Genomic DNA, 18,954 nt, shown 5'->3' with positions numbered 1-18,954 from the left:
TTGAAAGGTAGATAAATGGATGTTATTCTGATTGTCTACTGTTCTTTGGTTTTGTTGGCTTTGCATCTATCACACATTAAATATTGGTGCCACTAGAAATATTATTATCATCATTAACATTATGACATTAATATTAATGCAATACTGTGAATGGTATTACAATGATGCCTGTAGTAAAGGCTAGCTGATATGAAATACAATATTTATAAATATTTACATTAGACCATGTGATGGTTCTGGTTTAGTCATCTACTGAGTACGCAATAGTACTAACCTGGCTTTCCCTATACATGTTTGTTCTGTTACAGAAGCTTAGTGTTCTTTAAATTTGAACTTAAATTATTTTACAAACACTATTTGTATTATGGGAAGCAAAATATGTAAGGCTCTGTATCAGGACAAGCAATTGCGAACTTATGCAAAGCTGTGTCATAGTATGTCTGGAAACAGCAACCATCCTAAAGAGCCCTGGCAGATGACCTCACAGCTTCTGTAAGGAGAAGATTCATCTAGGTGCCAATTCGGGTATCAGAACCTATGAACAGGAAGAAGAGATAGGAAAGAAGTGGAGATGTACCAAGCTAGTAGGATGACTGCCTGAGGTTGAAGTCTAGGCTTGTACAGTCATTTGTTTGAGGTGTCTACTGCCCTTTCGGAGGTGTATACTGCCTTTTAGTAAAGATTGTTTTCACAATCCTGATTATGTAATAGTATCCAAGTAGTTATTTAAACAACAATTTATATTTCCTTTATAAATCAAAGTAATATATTATCTAGGGAGTATGAGCTTAAGTTTTTAGCTTCATATCTGTAAAACAAGCATTAAAAGGTTCTTGTAAAATGATAGTTTTATATAAAAAAATATTATTTTTGAAGTATGCCACCTTACAAGTACATTTAGTTTTAGATAATAGATTTTATTGTTGCATTAGGTCAATTTGATACCTCTAAAAGTATCTGAAATAAGTTATAAATATCAGCAAACATTTTATTACAAAATATTTTGAAAATGCAATGCTTGGAAACTATCCTTAAGATCCCCAACTATTACTACATTGATACTTGTGAAGCGTAGTTTCTTCTGTGACAGCAAATAATCTTCAATTAATCTTATTTCACCTAAGTACTGTAGCAATCTTAGCTTGATATGTAATACTGTGTGTCTACCGTGTATGCTGCACAGGCTGATAATCATCTTGCCCTATGAAAAATGGACAACAGTGGGCCTTATTCAAATCCTCTTCTGAAATCTACAGAGAATCTGCTCTCTTGGTATTTTTGAGATGTAAACTCTGAATATGTAGTCTGGAGTTAAGCGGAGGAGTCATATGGCTACATATACATTAGAAAGCAGCGTAGCACAATAGAAACTGATCAGTAGACCTAAATACTTGGTGCTAGTAACTTGCTGTTTATACAGTATTTGTTCCAGGGATTTATTTTGGACTCAGTCTTGCCTGATACAATGGACTGAACATCCATTAGTGGCTGGAGTGCAGTAGGAGCCCTCCTGGAGCATACTTCCCTTTTAGCTTAATTGGAAAGGAATCCATTTTGCGCACTCTGAAAAACATGATTCAAACCATATCCCAATAAGTGGGAACAGCTGAGGGACTTGCTTAAAAAAAAAAAAATTAAAAAAACAATAAATCCATTCCTGAGCCAAAACACTAATGGGGATGTACCCATAATCCCTATTGCTGTAAAGTTAAAGGTTGGTTCACTGAGCTCAGTGGTAAGATGACTTCTAACTAGGCTGATGAAAGTTCCCACCAATAGCACCCATTAAGTTTTTGTGCCTGGATTCAGGTACCTGCAAAAATATGGTCCTCATTTCATGGAATAATTGAATAAGGAAATTCATAGCAGCGCATGTGAATAACAGCAGAATGATCTTACATAAGGAATTTTTTGGTCTTCATCTGAGCAGATACCATCCATTACTTTTAGGCAGACAGCTGTATTATTTATTACTGTGTTAAGCAACAATTTTTCTTGGTTACCTGGAATTTTAGGTTGGGTATAATCACTGTGTGCCTGTTACTTGAAGCGTCTGCAATAGACCTTTCTCAGCAGGCGGTTTATTTTCATAAGAAATATCTTTTTCTCTTTTAAGTGCCTTTATTTCCTTTTTGTCTTAGTTTAATTTATAAACAAGTAAAATGGTAAGCATATATGTCTACGTGATATACATATTGCTAAATCTTGCTTCATGTGCAAAACTAAGATAACTGGCCTTTCTACAGGAGATCTGAAAAGGGTAAAATGAAATATTACTATCACAATCTGGAGTTTTAGTATCAACTTGTCAGCCTTATGTTATCAGTATTTACTGTATGTGACTCCATGTTTACATTTGTAATAATGAAATACTTCCAAATCCTGTGATATGCTTTTGCCACAGCTTTTTACCCTTTATTTCTATGGAAAGTTGTCTGGGAATTCGGTATCTATAGTCCACAACACCATCGTGTAATTCTGTACGTTACTGTGCACTAATTCCAGTCTTTTTCTGGCCTTCTTCAGGGAAAGAGGGCTCCAGATTTCTTGTGTATTTCGCATCTTTAAAAATGTTTCTAAGAAAGTAGTCTTGCTAGAGGTAAGCAGACAGAATAAGCCTTGATTATCAGAAACGACTTCGAGAAGCAGTCTCATCCATATGCCATAGTCAGAATTTTGTTTTGGACTCAGATGTTTCATGATTATTTAAATTATTAGGCTGGATCCTTTCCTGTTCCAAGAAAGTTGCAAGATTCATAGGGCAGAAATGTGGTTTACACTGCTATTGCTCCTCTTCCATTAGCTTGTGAATTGTCTACTGCTTTTAGATGTGCTCCATGAAATCTCGGTTCAACTGTCCATTCCTAGGAAGGAAGCAACCATCAAACTTTTAGAGGATGATGATTTTCGGTTGTATTCTGCATACCTGTAGAGAGTTGGATGCCATAAATTAATCTGTTAAAGTCAACAGGATTTTATGTCACATCACCTGCTGTTCAGAGTAGAATAACAAAATCTGGCCCTTGCAGAATGTGAATGTAACTTGCATATTTTAGTATGATGACCTCTTCTTTATATAATCCTAACAGTCTGGCTTTAGTTCTGAGAAAATTATTTGTATGATTACACACAAAATTTCTTCCAGAAATACAGAATTATAAGATTCTGTTTTTCTTTTATTATGGTTTTTTTTCCTACTTTAATAAGGAATACTTTTAGGTCTTTGTTGCTCTTATTTTTTTATCTATTGTCAATCCTTTCTCCGTTTATCATTTCCTGGCAAACTTTAATTGAGCACTCTGTACTCCAATCTTGTCTTCTTTCCACTTGAAATTTAGAAGTTTAGACTCTGCATTAACGTAATCTCAGAAAAATCCCTCGGGGATCTATGCTGACATTTTCTCACTAGTTTCATTTTTCTCTTCTCCACAGGGAGGATATTTCAGTTTCTTTTACCTCATTTATGTTGTTACCTGGATTTTTTTAGTCTTGCTCTGCAGGTAGTACATGATTATTAATAAATCCTTCTTTCTCCCTGCTGGCTGTATGTTTTTCTTCTGAAATTTGCCTTTCCTTGTCTCTTCCCTTTGCTAACAATTCCCCTATGCTTCATGGTACGAACATCTTCTTTGCTCAAATTGCTTAAGTGAATAATGTCATGAACTTACACCAAGAAATTGCTCCCAGCTGCTTTGCAGGAGAGCCTGAGCACCTCTTTTAAAAACTTCCATGAGGCATGGCTTCTCCATACCCTAAGCAAACCTTCTTGCTTGCAAACATCCCCTTATATCTTGTCTCTCTTCAAAAAGCACATTTGCAAAACTTGTTTCTACAAGCTTGAGGTAGCTTGAGAGGGCAGGCTGCTATCTCAGTCTCTTGGCAGCCTCTTAGGATCAGTCCCTCAGAGGGCAAGAGGATCAGCACGAAGGCCAACATCACTGTTTTACAGAGTAACAGAGATTAGTGCGCATTCTAGATGTGAACATCAACTGTTCAAAGTTTCTTGTGATTGAAAAAAAATCCAACGAACAAACAAAAAAAAAAACCCCAACCAGCAAAACTGACCTACCCCAATGGCAGCGATTACATGCATTTCTCATCTTTCTAAATTGTCTATGCCAGCTATAAAAAAACCAAACAATTTTTATTTAGGAATCATACTATGATATCTAACTAACTTTTTAGTGCTTTGATAGTGTTGGTATTTTATTTTCCTTATTGTGTTTTTTATATTGTAAATAGCTATAATTGCCTGAATCTACTTGCATTCAGAGAGTACAGGTACAGTTTGCTGGCAATTATGTGCTATTCAGCACCTGTAGTATCTGAATGTCATTATCTATATTTGTAGAATTTATGTTATAAATTCAGGAAGAGAAATGTGAGGCAGAATTATAAATGCTGGAAAACTAGTTCCACAGTAACACTTCATACTCTGTGGGCCTGGCCAACCAAACCTTCTGTAATATTAGGCTTTTACCTCTTGTTCAGGCTGAAGTGTACACACGCTTTATTTGAATAAAAAGATTTTCTGGACAGCATGAGAATCACGTGTCACAGGGGAAACTAATGTGGTTTTTTGTTGCTGCTAATTGCAAATAAATGTCTGCAATGCATTCCTATATTAACCAAATTAAAGAAAAATAGCCCTAGCTAGTATGTAGATTATTCCAAAGCAATACTAAGTAATTTTGATAGAAAAATGCATATTGGTGTGCATTAGCTGAGTAACAGCCTTCAACATTCAGGATAGAAAGTGTACCATGATTAGACTGAATAGTGTAAATGATTCAGGGTTCCTAAAATTTGCAATTCCTTTTAAGACACAGTAAAATATTAAGGGTCAATGTTAACATTTCTTGTCTTATCTGTTGGGAATCTGTTGGGAAATAAATCCATTTATTATGGTGGAGCAGTACTGATTTACTCCAGTGAAGCACCTAGTTCCTCAAGCCTAAAACATTATTACTTCTAGACACAGTTAACAAAAGCTAATTATGAATATTGAAATACTTTCAAAACAGGGCGTAATAATTATGAGCTCATTTGATTGAAGGAATCTCAACAACAAAATAATAGCTAATTTGTTGTAACACTCTTTTCGCAAAAGCCTGCTACGCATAGACATGATCATTCAACAATTAATCTTATTGCTTGCTGATTTCATGCCAAAGCACCATGAAAATACACAGTAGGAAATCCGCAACATTGAACTGACTCACTGAGAATGTTTTTGCTCACCTCTGACTTGTCTCTGCTGGGATAGTCTACTCTGTACTCAGCTACAACCTGTTTGTTGAGATGTTGGCATTGATGGCTTCCATCAATAACTTCTGTCAGAGAAGAAAGTGTCTTCTCTACAGCTATTTTAATATTCATCTTGTTGGGAATTAGGAAGTCTGCTTAATATGGAATAATTAATGACCCAGCAGCAGCAAAGTAACTAAAAATTGAAAGATCAGCTTGTTTTAAATCACAAATTGAAGACGATGATGTTTGTGTTTTTAACATTTCTGAACATAGTGTTGTGAGGAAAATCAGATCTGGAACCCGTGGACCTTCTACAAGATTAAGACAGTATGCAAAATATGTTTTAGATTATTTAAAAAAGGCTTTTACTAATTTCGTGATGTTTTCACAATTAATTTTGTTTAGATAATCATTCAGCAATTCTACCCAGCAAACTAGGTTAATATGTGAAGATTGGATGATCAATGTGAATTTGTTAAAATCAGGTTTATCTTAGTAATCTTCATTGTCTGCCTTTTAATAGAAATGTTTCATGACTTTAATTATATCATTATACAATATTCATTAGACTCCTGCATTTAGTGAATAGGTATGTAAGATTTCTTTTCGTTCTTCTCATTTAGTGTAGCTTTAGTCTTCACCTAATGTATATTTTTCCAATCCTGTCAGGAGTACAAAATTTATCTTTATAATTTTGTCTTTTCTTCCTTCGCTCCTTACTCACCTCTTTCCCTCCATTCCAGCCTACACAAGTGCGAGCCCTGATTGTCCTTTTTCTTTGTCCTTACCCACCTCACCCATTGGCTCACGTTCATCACCCCTTCTACCTCCCTGGTTGCTCTCGTGCGCTGTCTGCAGCATTTGAGACTTTGCTGAAACACAGATGGCAATTAATCTCCCTGAGTTCATCCACAAAGAATCAAATTTTATTTTAAAGAAAGGCAATCTTCACTTTACAAGGCCTATATTTTATTATCTATTATAATTTCATTGGAAAATCAGAGTTTATGAGACAACTATTAGATGCTGCAGAATAATTTAATACTAACACTATCTTCAAAACTATCTCTATATAAAATGATACTATTGTAATACATTTTCTTTAAATATAGCACACACTAAATGTAGTCATATTGCAATACAATTCTAATCGACTTTTAAAGAGGTGGTTGAATGATTGTTTTGCAATTTGTGTTTATATTTTTACTCTCTGCATTTTACAAGATCCTTTCTCCTTGGAGTAAGTCTGATATTTCATCTCATCTAGTCTGATCAGTAGAGATTTTACTACTTCTTTTTGTAGAGAGTGTATGAGGAAGAAATTGATTTCTATATTTGGTTAGTATATAGATATATATATTTTTTCCTTATAGAAGGCTCATGTAAAAGTTATACCTTTAGTTACACATAAGGCTGAGGAAAAAGCAGAGATCTTTTAGTATGCTTTTTGATACAAGCAGCTCAGTGGGAGGCTCAGCACAGATGGTTTAAAGGGCTGTTGCAAGGGCTGAAATAGTGTCTGGACTTCCCAAAAGCCTTAATCTCTTTAGGGCAATGATAGCTTGTAATTTGTAAAGCACTGAGTGCACCAAGGTCTGTGAGGAGCTGCTGCTGGCAGAACTCCCACATTTTCAGCCACTGGTGGAGGTCACAGTTTTTTAAGGTGTATAATATATGAATTAGAAGATAACTTAAGGAAGAGTAACAGAGTTGTTGTCTGTTTCTTGTATGTTTATTTTCATCAATAATGACAAGATAGGCTCAAAATATTGTTTTCCTGCAATAGGTGCCAAAAGCATTCATTTATAATACTTCTCCCACCCCAATCGGATCATAAGTTCAATTGTATTTTTATGAGACTAATGCAAACTTAAAAGACATTCAGTGAAGTTGAATCTGAAATATCAACTGTAAATTTGAACCTGACTTTGAACCTCTGGAAAATCATCCAAACTGAAAGATATTTTGATGGGGTTTTGAGCTTTGTTATTGCATTGTACATGTAAAACATGTATTGAGAGTTGTGTTTTTGGTGATGATGAAAAGTGTGATCCTATAGAAATGTTATCATTAAATATTTTGTTTCATAACAATAAAAGTATTAATCTTTATATCTTGAGAAATGTCCAGTTTGCACGGTTGTTTGGTGCATGTCAAAATTCATCTTGCAGATCCTAATGGGTCTCTGGCTTATTTTTTATTCTACTTTGTTTTGAGCTTTTGTTATCTTGACCTGGAAAATATGACCGGAACTTACTAACATCTTAAACCTGCATATTACCCTTTTCTAAAGACTTGCACAGCTCCTGCTGTGTCATATTGACAAACTGGAAGTTTACTGTGCGTAGTTTTTTTAGAGAAGTCCAAGTAGGAAACACTGAAATCTGCTGATCCAAGGCAACGATCGCTAGCGAATGTTTCCAAGTTTAGACAAAACACTTAAAGCAGAGAGGTGCTTTCAAACATCTGTTCACAAACCCCGGTCATGAGAGAACATTTAGGAGGCAGAGTCTCCTTGAGCCACTCTTGGGCTTCTAGACAGTGCTGGGCAGGGCAACCACACGACAACCCAGGTAATCTTCTTTGTAATAAATTGAGCCTTCTAGGGTTCTGCATGTTACACTGTAAGCCATCCTTCCATTTCTTGAGCTTTGGGTCTGCAAAATGATGTTTTTAAAGACCCATTATAAAGAACACCAGATGATCTGACCTTATTACTTTGGTAATAACATGTTTCTGGTTTGAAGGCAGGGATCTCTCTTGATGACTTTGTTATTCTGTGCTAGAAGCTTTGTCCATTGAAGAATAATTGCAACAATAACAATGAGAAGAAGATAGCACAGTTTAGCATTGCAGCTTAAGAACTACTCGTACATACGGAAAGGTTTACTGAAGATTGTGACAAAATACCTTTTCTATAACTTAAGTGCTGGATACAATGTGTTGCTCAGGAGGAGACGTGTCAGATTCTTGTTTCTTCCCCCGCCCCCCCCCCCCCCATATTTAGAGGAAAAAATAAAATGAAAATTAACTGATTCTTAAATTATTCTGACAAACTGTGCTGTCTTACCTACACAGATCCATTTTTACATTTTATTAAATTAAATGTCCCAGTGTTTATTACATCAACGCTATCTTATTCCAAAGTTCACTCCTGTCCTCAGCCTCAGCTGTCATTATAGCACATCAGCACTTAAGCTGACTCCAGTGTAGAAACTTTGAGGCTTAATGGGTCTGATTATCTCACCCTGAAATTTCAGAGTCAGCTTTAAATATTTATGCAGATAAATAATTTTTGCTGTTCCTATACAGGATTGACATCTTCAAGTATGTGATATACGGTGTAGCAGCTGCATTCTTTGTATATGGCATTTTGCTGATGGTGGAGGGATTCTTTACAACTGGTGCCATCAAGGATCTCTATGGGGATTTCAAAATCACCACTTGCGGCAGATGTGTCAGTGCCTGGGTAAGTGGTTAAGAAAGCCTTTGTACTTATAACAATTTCAACATGGTTTGGATATTTGTGTGCCTTGTGATGTTTATTTTTTGGGTTTTTTTGTTTCTTTAATATTTTCTGATACTTCATTTAGTGGTGAAAAATCATAGCAAAGGAGAATAAAGTGTTAGAAATGTTCTCTATATTGGTTAATCACTAAGTTACTCTTGCTACTTAGGAGCAATTAATTCCACCAGTTAAATGGCAAAGCTTATTCTCTCAGCAACATAAGCTGTTTGGGACAGCACTAAAAGTGTGTAACGCCTTCAGCTCTACGGGCCAAGAAATATTTTTCTTACTAATACTTTTACTGTCATTTTAGAAATCTTGCCTGTTCCTCTTTGGGACACGCTGAGACCTGTCATCAGGTTTTCTTCTGTTTTTAAATGGCAAATAAACCCTTATTTACTCCTACTTTGTGGTCTGGAGAGACCGCTCACTTATGACTCTGGAAAACCTAGGTTCAGAAAATTCTGATTTGTACTGGGACTTAAATGGAAGTTTCTCATACTAAAATTGGTGTTTATTTGAACTGGGATTATTTTGCGATCTCTGTTTAATATCAGGTAACTAACTACATTTTTTGGTATTTGACTCTTCTGTATCTAAGGTAAGAGGCCTGGACACTTGGTAGCTGTTGGATATTTCTGCAAACACCATCAGAATCAACAAATCATATCTTTTGATGCAAAATAAATTATTAAATGCAGCCAGGTAGATCTGGGTGTTAAGGTACACTTAAGCTAATACTATATTTACAATAACTGATATATAAAATAATAGCCAGAGGAGAGTTTCCCATTGTACCCTCATACAAAAGTCAAGATTTATTAAAATGGAATACAAACTAGGAACAAATACTGGCAATAGAGAGTATCTTCTAGTCACACTACTATCAAAACTAGTATTTTTTAATATCCTGATATTTAAAGTTAAATTGAACACAGATAATCTGCACATTAGAAATTGGGGAATACAGCATATATGCCAGCCCTACATAGATGGAACATGCTCCACAACAATGCTACTTTTTCATCTTTTTTTCTTTTGTTCTTGTCAAATGTCATTGTATGATTTTGGCACTTCAACCAAGAATTGTTTTAGACCCTTTAAATAAATACATAAATAAAGACTGGGAATGTTTTAAATAAAGCACAATCATTGCTTATACCAACACTGCTTTCATCTCCTGGAAAGAAATCTCTAATCTGTATTCACTGAGAACCTCCTAAGCTAGTTCAAATTCTGTACAGAGCAGGAAATTTTTCAGAACATTATTTTTCCTTCACAGCTCCCATAAATGCCTGTCCTGAGTAATGCAGCAGAGCAATGCCGCATCCTCTCACAGTTTTGATGCCTTTGCAGTATAAACTGTAATTCTGTAGTACGTGTCTAGAAGAAATGTTAAACATCTCTTCCATGGTTAATATCGTTGTTATTATTAATGATTCATTACATTAATTCCTTCAGCATTTTACTTTCGTCATCAGTAATTTGTAATGTTTGTGTTTTACTTTAAGACACCTTGGGTTGATATACACTGTGCAGCTAAGTTTAAGGCTATATACTGTTCATGATCACAATTAAAACAAGCCATCAATTATTTTGAGTTCAATACATTGTTGTTGTTATTCTTTAAGTTAGTGGAAGTTTCTTCCTTTCCCTGGAAAAGCAAAAAAATCTGTAGTTTGATTGCTTGTCTTTTTCTGATGATATATCAGCAAGATTCTTTTTTTTGGGTTGTTATTCTGGTTTTTGCTTCTGTGCTCAACAGATTTCAGAATAAGACAGTATATACAGAGGTTTTTTCTGTTAAAACATGATAACCTTTTTGACTAGGTTCATTTTTATGATCTCATGTTTAAAATTCTTAAGGGACAAAAAACAGTTTACATTTAAAAAAAAAAAAAAAGAAGAAATTAGAAAATATTTCAGTCCAGCAGTGTTATGTTTATAATTTATTCAGATCTTAAATCATGCTACAATACAAAGAAGTTCTAAGAACAACAAAAAGATGACTGGAGAGGTAAATCAAACCTAACCAGTACCCTTGTGTGTTAAGCCCAGATTGTTCTATTACTATGCAGATTTGCAGTGGTAAATTTTGTTATGTACAGTTGCCAAAATGAGACAATGATATTGAAGAGGATTGGCAGATACTATATGTTGCAAGAAAACTCCCCTGTATAAAATTTTGAGATAGTAATTTTGTAAATATTAAAATCTAAACTGTCAAAGACTAAGCAGTTGGTTTCTTTTAGCAATATCTTATTGCCCACAGAAACGTACACACAGGATATTTGTTGTTTTGAAGAATTAAAATGACAAAAATGGCTCCACATCAAAAATACCTTTGCAAAAATCCAATTGTGATTATGTTTTCATATATAATTTGCTAATGTCTTTCTAAATATCAGTTTAGCATCTTAAAGTCTGAAAATTAGGTCCTTCTGCTTTACCATTGTCATCAATTACTTCTCATTAATATTTTGCATGAGCATATTTATTATGTCTGTGACTAAACCTATTAGGGAAATGGAGGGGGGAAAAAAATCAAGAAAAAATTTAATGGAGGAAAATCTTATTTTAACTTTGTATGGACAAGCTATATTTCTCACTGGAAATCTGAAAAGTAACATCTTTTTTCTTTCTTAACAAAATATTCTCTGAAAAGCAGGCTTTTAAGAACACCAGAAGCCAACATCTACAGAAACTTTTCATGTGCCCTTCCTGACCTCCCTCCTTCACTGTGACTGACTCACTTTCTAGCTTTACATGGGCAAAAGGAATTTTGTTCCCTTGAAGTAATGGAAAAAGAAATAGCTCAACCTAACCTTTCCATTGATGGTATAGTTGATTAATCAGCCTATATGAGTATTCAGAGGATTAACATCCAAGTCATTCCATTGCTGCTGTGGCGTGTACACTCTCAGATCTGAAAGTGACAGTGAAGAGTCTCATTGGCAGTGTTTTCAGAATTAATTCACTGTGACAAGTAAAATAAAAGCGGTATAACAATGCCAGTCACATTCGAGGAGGGATGGCTGTGGTTTTAGTCTTCATTTTTCAATGCCTGAACATGCTTTTAGAGAATTGAATAAACAGTTATATATAATTGTGCTGCAGCATGATTAGTGAAGAATGGGAGACAGGCCTGAAGCCAATTGTGACACTGAGTATTTGTGTTTTAATACCCTTCCTATTTATATTCAGCTAGCTTGATCATGGAAAGCCTCGTTTACACCCTGCTTTAGAATGTCTGCTTACAAAGTCAATGAAAAAATGAAGAAACAAACAAAAAAGATGTTTTTTTGCTTGAAAATTTTTCTCTTAAGAAAATTTTATGCTATGAAATGGGAAAGTAGTTCTTTTTATTTCATCAGAAAATAATGGGCAAAGATTTCATCCTGGAAGATATATTTCTATTTCTTTGTATCTTACCTTTTAAAAAAGAAACATGTTAAGGATCTAGAGAAAGATCTTTTATATTCTAAGTTGCACTGACTAATATATCTTCTCTAACTTTAGTATTTAGGAACCTTTTATTTTAATGAGCGAAAGGGATTTTTCTGCATTTGAAAATTATTTTGGCTACCTGAATTCTTATACGCTATTTGACCAATGTTTCTTGAGTGCTTAAACTAAAAAAACTTTCCAAAATATTTGCAGATTTTATTTTGCAAGAAAAACCATGGAAGCTTCGCGAGTCTTTTGAAAAATCCTCTGTAAGGGATGTGAACTTGTTTCTTCATTTTGCCCTTACCAGACCAGTTATTCTAGAGGCGGTGAAACTGCACCATATTGGCATTTGATTCTTTGTGTAACAAGAGGAAGAGAGTTCAGTGCAGGCACAGCTGGCTCTCCCACCCAGAACAGACACATCACTTCTGAATGCTAGAAATGAAGCTCTCATTTCTGAAAGTCAGATCCCATATCTGGGAAGAGAATTATGAGAAGTAAAGAGCCTTCTCTCCAAGACAGCAGATGTATTTATGGGTCTAGAATCCCTTAATGCAATCTTAAATAAGGAAAGCGTCTAACAAAACTCCTGTCCCTATACATGTAAAGTAGTGAATGCCCTAAGCGGTTTCAGACACTGAGATGGAAAATGGGGAAAGTGAGATTCATATGGAGGTCTGACCTTTCAGACTGCATAGTTAAAAACCAGAATCACAAATTATTGCCACAAATGATCCAGAAGCTGATGGAGAAGTTAATTTCAGAGGAAATATCTTGTGACACAGATGTATCCCACCTAACTAGGAATGTCACTAAGGCTGCTGTGAGAAGGGCCTATGCTCCTTCAGTAGTTAGAAGAGAGAGGGTTAGAAAGACTTTCTCAGATGAGCTGAATTTTTCTGCAAGTGACTGTCCTATTTTCTGCAGAGAGAATAACCCCCAAGTCTTTTACATGAGGTCTTTTTTATTATGCACTTCAGTGGGATGTATCCTGCTTGGCCCCCTTTAATTGGATTTTAGGTGAATAACATTTGCTATCTAATCACTACTGGAGATAGTAAACAAAATAAAACATATAAATTATTTTATGTGTTTCTGAATACTAGACCAGTGTTGGAATTTTTTTTAGAGGACTGGGTTCCTTGTAATCTTCTGTGTTTGTTCTTGAAATAGGAAGGACAAGCCCTAGCAATACTTCAGAAAAGTTATTACTTTTTTTCCCCCCTCTATTTGTTATACTTTTAGAAATCTTTTGCAGTGATCTCAGAAATTACTTTGTTATACATTTCTAGATGCTGACTGTACTTTTGATCTTGATTTTGTTTTTCTTTACTTTATACTTCCAGATTTTCTCACTCGGGGATATCATATTATAAAATCATTCTTTCATCTGATTGTTCCTCTTCTAACACAACTTACCATGTGCTTTACACGTAGCCCTTTTGTTGACTGCAGTATTTATTGCTTCCTTTAATAGAGTGTGCCAGATATTGTAATATGCCTTGCCAACAGCTTCTCAGCTTCACTTGGTCTTGCCACTCACTGACAGAATTTTTACTGTTGGTGATAAACTGGACAAAATGTTTTTGCTTCAGATTGTGCTATAAGTGTGTCTTTCACATCGAGGACAGAATTTTTCCTTGGTATGTAAGCTCAGTCACTAAGTAGTTTTTTAAATGAAACCATTTTCTGGAAAAGTGCTGTCATACATTACCAAAGTGTGCTCGACTGTGGGAGCCATTACACTTTCTCCATGGGCTTTACTTTTCTATTCTGAACCATCATAAATTGTTCAGGATGATAGCTTTATTCCTCCAGGTTCAGATAATCCTTCTCAGTTTTAACTTGAATACTTCATCAGATGATCAGTTTTCCATGAACCTTGTTCTCACCTGGCTGCCTTATTCTTTTTCACTGCAAATAGACATCTTACTATTTTTATAGTTATTTAAACCTGTGAATGTCACTGGCATCATCATAAATTCACAATTTTATGGCCAAAGACGTGTCCTTTATCCACTCCCAATGGTTTCTAGCCTGCTTGTTTTTCAGTTCTTCCATTTAAAGTTACTATCCCCAAAATTCACAGAAACCATATACAGCTTTTTGTTCTTCGTATCAACTGCATCTTCCTATTGATGTCTTACAAATTCATAGTTATCATTGTAAATGGGGTTTTTTTTATTATTTTGCTTACCCAGGAAGGAAAGAAACTTGTAAATTTATCCCCTCACTGCTTGTATCCTTTTATTTGTACATGATGATTAGCGTTCAAGTTAAAATGGTTGGATTTAGCAAACCAGAGTATTGTTATCAATACTTCTTTCAGCTGAAGAACTTTAACATTTAAGGTCACATTTTTAGAATCCCCTGGTTGATTAAAAGCCATGTTATTGACTTTCACTGCTTGGCAAGACAGCAAATGAGAAAGGAAGGTCTCTACACCTTGATTCTCTCGTAGGCATCAGGAAAGAACACATGTTCTTATTTTTGACAGCCAAGCATTCGCCTTGAGTGACACATCTGTTTAGAGAAGTTATAAGAATATTATTTCCGCTTTCTAGTTTAAGCTTCACTGTCTTGTTCCCAAGTATAGAGCATGCAAACTTCCTGAACAAAAATCGCAGTCTTGGCAATGTGAAAAATGTAAACAATCTCTATAACACAGTCTCTTCCCAGCTGGGTGTTATCTTTTTCTGTGTATAAAACACTTGTCATCACTGAAAATTATTAGAGCATGGATCAGGTTTTTTATAAATAGGTTATCAGCAATTTGGAAGCAAAATACTTGGAAAATTTACTGCTAGGAGCTGCCTACACTGGCAGGGAGTGGGTCATGATGGAACTGATTGTTTTTCATATTTTGTGTCTTTGCATTGAATAGTTACATGAAGCAGCAGTATTTAATGAAGTTATCTGCTCCATTTTTGTTAAAAAAAAGCAGTTTTAAAACCAGTTTATTTATCTGTAATTGCGTTTATATACAAAACCAATAGCTTAGCTATATTCCCAGAGAGTATATCAAAGTGTTACAAACACCATTGAAAAGAAAAACAAAAGGAGGAGGAAAACTTAAAGAATGTGAAAATATAAGCATACACATTCTGAGAAAAAGAAAATCCTATCTGGAAGATTGTAAAATTAAATAGGAAAATCTGCTGCTGTTAAATGGCAGATAAGATCCAATGCGCTCTGTAGGACTTCAGAAGCCTGTTGGACTACAAAAATGATAGTCTTGCCTGAAGGACATATAAAATAACTAATGTTAACAACTTTAAGCAGCACAATGCTACAAAACCATCAACATTTTAAAGAAGATTCAGAAATAATTATAAAAAAAAGTATAATTGGTTTATAAGGAAGTACCAAAAAGATAAAATACAAAATCTTCAGGGAAAACCTAGTCTTGCATCAATGCAAAGCCATCTTCTTCGAACTGAGTATGTTCTGAGAGTTAGTGAATTTGTTTACAAAACAAAGTTTCAAAAAATGAATCAATTAGTTAGAGAATCTTCTTTTTGTATTTCTGATACAGCTGTGGAACTCCCCTCCCCCACTGCTACCAGTAAATCAGTTCAGAGTAAATCAGAAAGTAAACCAGCTTTTTATAAGCATCTAAATAGTTGCAAAGCAATAGAATTCCTGAGAAGAATATTTCAACCTTGAAATACACATTAAGGAAATTTTAGAAAAATGCATGTGTAGATAAAGAGCAAAAAGTAACAGTGAGAATTGCTTTTAATTTTGTCAAAATCAGTTTTTCATCCATCTAAAATGTCTGTAGAAGAAAATGTATAAAAACCCCCAAACACAACAGTTCCATAAAATGAATGCTATAAAATTTACAATTTCAGGCATTTAATAATTTTCTGGTAATAGATTTTAACAATCTAAAGAATGTCACATTAGCTAGTATTTAGTATATGGATGATTTGCAGCTAGGCAAACCTGAGAAGTCTGTCTCACTATGAAGAGAAATTTGGACCAATGTTGGTGTTTTGCTTCTCTTCTCGTGAAGCAGTTGATTTGAACGCAAGCCAAGAAGAATCAACCACATGACAGTAATAGCTTAGCATGAAATGTATCCATGTTTCAAGAAGACTCTTGGAGCTTTGCCTAAGAATGTAATATGTCAGAGAGAGAGATAGGATGAACATGTTTTGTAGAGACAATAGTAAATGTCCAACAAGTGATTGTTGGCAATGAGAGTGATATTCTATACCAAGCAGAAAAGAATTTGTAAGTGTGTATTTTCTGTGATTCATAGTGCATTTAGTGGTAATATCAGAACATCAGTCTCTTTCTTCCAGCAGCATTATATGTAAAATGAGATAAGTTGAAATAATTTTGCTTCATCTTCTGTTCAGGAATGAGGCATGGATGTAGGAGATGTTAGTTAGCAGAGAAATGAGAATGTTAGAGGAGGCCATTTGGTTGTGAGCTACTTAACTGTCCTTCTTAAATGTATTTAGATTTCATACTGTGAGCAAGAAGAATACCAGGAGAGGTTGGCTAGAGTGGCAAAGGATGATCTGTAATGTATTAACCATTGATATATCCTGAGTTTAAAGACGTCTGTATATTTTTTTTTTCAATTTCTCATTTGACCACTTAATAAAACATTATGATTTATTTAGATTTAAATAAATAAGAATAGTATTGCTGGTTCTAGGCAACCTAACATTTTTAATTAAGCAACAAAGGCTGGTTTAGCTTCTGCAATGTTAAAATCCTTTCCAGAGGAACTCAGTGAATTTTCCACTCTAGTGGAAAATACTCTCTAGTATTTGTGTATGGGGACCTAGACATTTAAGATGCTGTTGTGCAACCCTCCCCCAAAACAAACAAACAAACCCCCCCCCCCCCAAAAAAAAAAAAAAAAAAAACCACCACAAAACAATGAAACCAACATTGGAAAGATGTTGAAGTATTTATGTAGAGATTCTTCTTTAAAAGTGCAAAAAAATTGCAAAATTCTGTTAGGTGAATTCTGAACTTTCCAAAAGTAAAAAAGAACTAAACACCTATAGTGTAAGAATACAGATTGTGGACAGGAACAAAATATCTAATATTCACACTAATCTATAATAAAAGTTTATTGATCAAAGGAGGTTACTGGCTCTGGACTGTAGATGTAAAGTAGTAGGCAGAACCCTGCCTTATAGATAACTGAATGCAAATAAACAATAGGTCTAAGGTAGGAACACATGTAGTACTTTTAAGTCTCACTTCTTGTAAACTGCAGAAAGAATTATGCACTCTATCAGTACAACTTCACCAAGAGAAAGTTCAGCATTTGAGAAAATATGTGGTGACTGCAATGAACAATTTAAAAACAGTACATAAATGTGTTTATGCAGAACGTGTGCTGGGTAAGGAGACAGTAGCATCAACGGAGAGGAATTTTCCCTAGTAAAATGGACAAGACTAGGACAAAAGGCCTGAAAGCCGAAGGACATTTATGAATTTCAAGCTAGGCAAAGTGCTAAAGCTAAGTAACTTTTTATTGGTATTGAAATCAAATCTATAGATGATTGGAAGGCTGAGAGAGTTGGGATTGTTCAGCCTGGAGAAAAGGCAGTTCCGGGGAGATCTAATTGCAGCTTACCAGTACCTGAAGGGGCCTCCAAGAAAGACGGTGAGGGACTGTTCATCAGGGAGTGTAGTGACAGGACAAGGGGTAATGGGTTCAAGCTGAAGGAGGGTCGATTTAGATTAGAAGTTAGAAAGAAATTCTTTACTGTTAGAGTGGTGAGGCACTGGAACAGGTTGCCCAGAGAAGTTGTGGATGCTCCATCCCTGGAAGTGTTTAAGACCAGATTGGATGAGGCTTTGGGCAACGTGGTCTAGTGGAGGGTGTCCCTGCCTGCAGCAGGGGGTTGGAACTGGATGATCTTTAAGGTCCCTTCCAACCCAAACCATTCTATGATTCTATGAAAATGAATATGATGTTAGAGAGACAGAGCAATTCAGGAAAAAAATTGGAAGTATCTTCCTGTTCATGCTTCTGAGTTGCCATTAAATGTCACGCAGGGCCTTGTTCTGACGTACGATGAGGAAACTGCACCCAGAACCAGGACTACACAATGCACTGCGGAGGTCAGGTGCCTCCCATATTGCAGTGAGAGACAGCCAGGCTAACCCTAGGCTCATCTTCAGGTGAGGGAAGCACAACAGGCTTTTGGCAGGATGGAGATACATGATCTCTGTAGATGCAGGTTTGATCTCTGGTAAAAACTGTCAAAGAGAATTACTGAATTTGTAAAGAGGTTTGGAAGGAACCTCTTAGACCACCAAGCTGAAAGTAGACAATGACGTTTTGTGTGTGTGTCATGGGATAATATATCTAAATGAGATATAAACACAGCAAAGTCTACTTTTTCTTACAGCTCTCTGGGTTGAGAGCTCATGTCACGGAGTTCATATAAGGTAGGTATATGTTTAAATTGAGAGGAAATGTAACTACTGAGTGGTTTGGAAGATAAAGTTACATGGCAACATGAGGTTTCTGGAGTTAAGCTTTATTCAGGCACTTCTGAGTTTGTTGCTATGTTTCTATAGGGTTTTTTTGCAATAAGCAGCAGTGTCCTTATACAGTAAAACAACTGGAGTTTCTTTGTTTCCATCTCAACCCATCTCTCTGTAGTAACAGTACCTTTTACATGTGATTTCACTGTCTCTGTCCCTAGGGTCACTAAAGCAATCATACAATGTTTCTTCAGGGGTATTAAAATATTTATAACTAA

General features: G+C 35.3%; 1 protein-coding gene across 1 annotated transcript in view; it reads left to right on the top strand.

Annotated features, from left to right (window-relative positions):
• The window catches only part of GPM6A (glycoprotein M6A), a 124,815-nt gene that overhangs the window by 88,483 nt on the left and 17,378 nt on the right, over positions 1-18,954 (top strand). Inside the window, exon 3 of the mRNA XM_075751922.1 lies at positions 8,563-8,719. Within this exon, the coding sequence (XP_075608037.1) occupies positions 8,563-8,719 (157 nt within the window). The remainder of the gene's footprint in view (positions 1-8,562; positions 8,720-18,954) is intronic.

Source organism: Balearica regulorum, chromosome 4, assembly GCF_011004875.1.
Source record: "Balearica regulorum gibbericeps isolate bBalReg1 chromosome 4, bBalReg1.pri, whole genome shotgun sequence".
Lineage (NCBI taxonomy): Eukaryota > Metazoa > Chordata > Aves > Gruiformes > Gruidae > Balearica > Balearica regulorum.
Note: the sequence above shows the minus strand (reverse complement) of the source record. Positions and strands in the feature narration are given on the sequence as shown.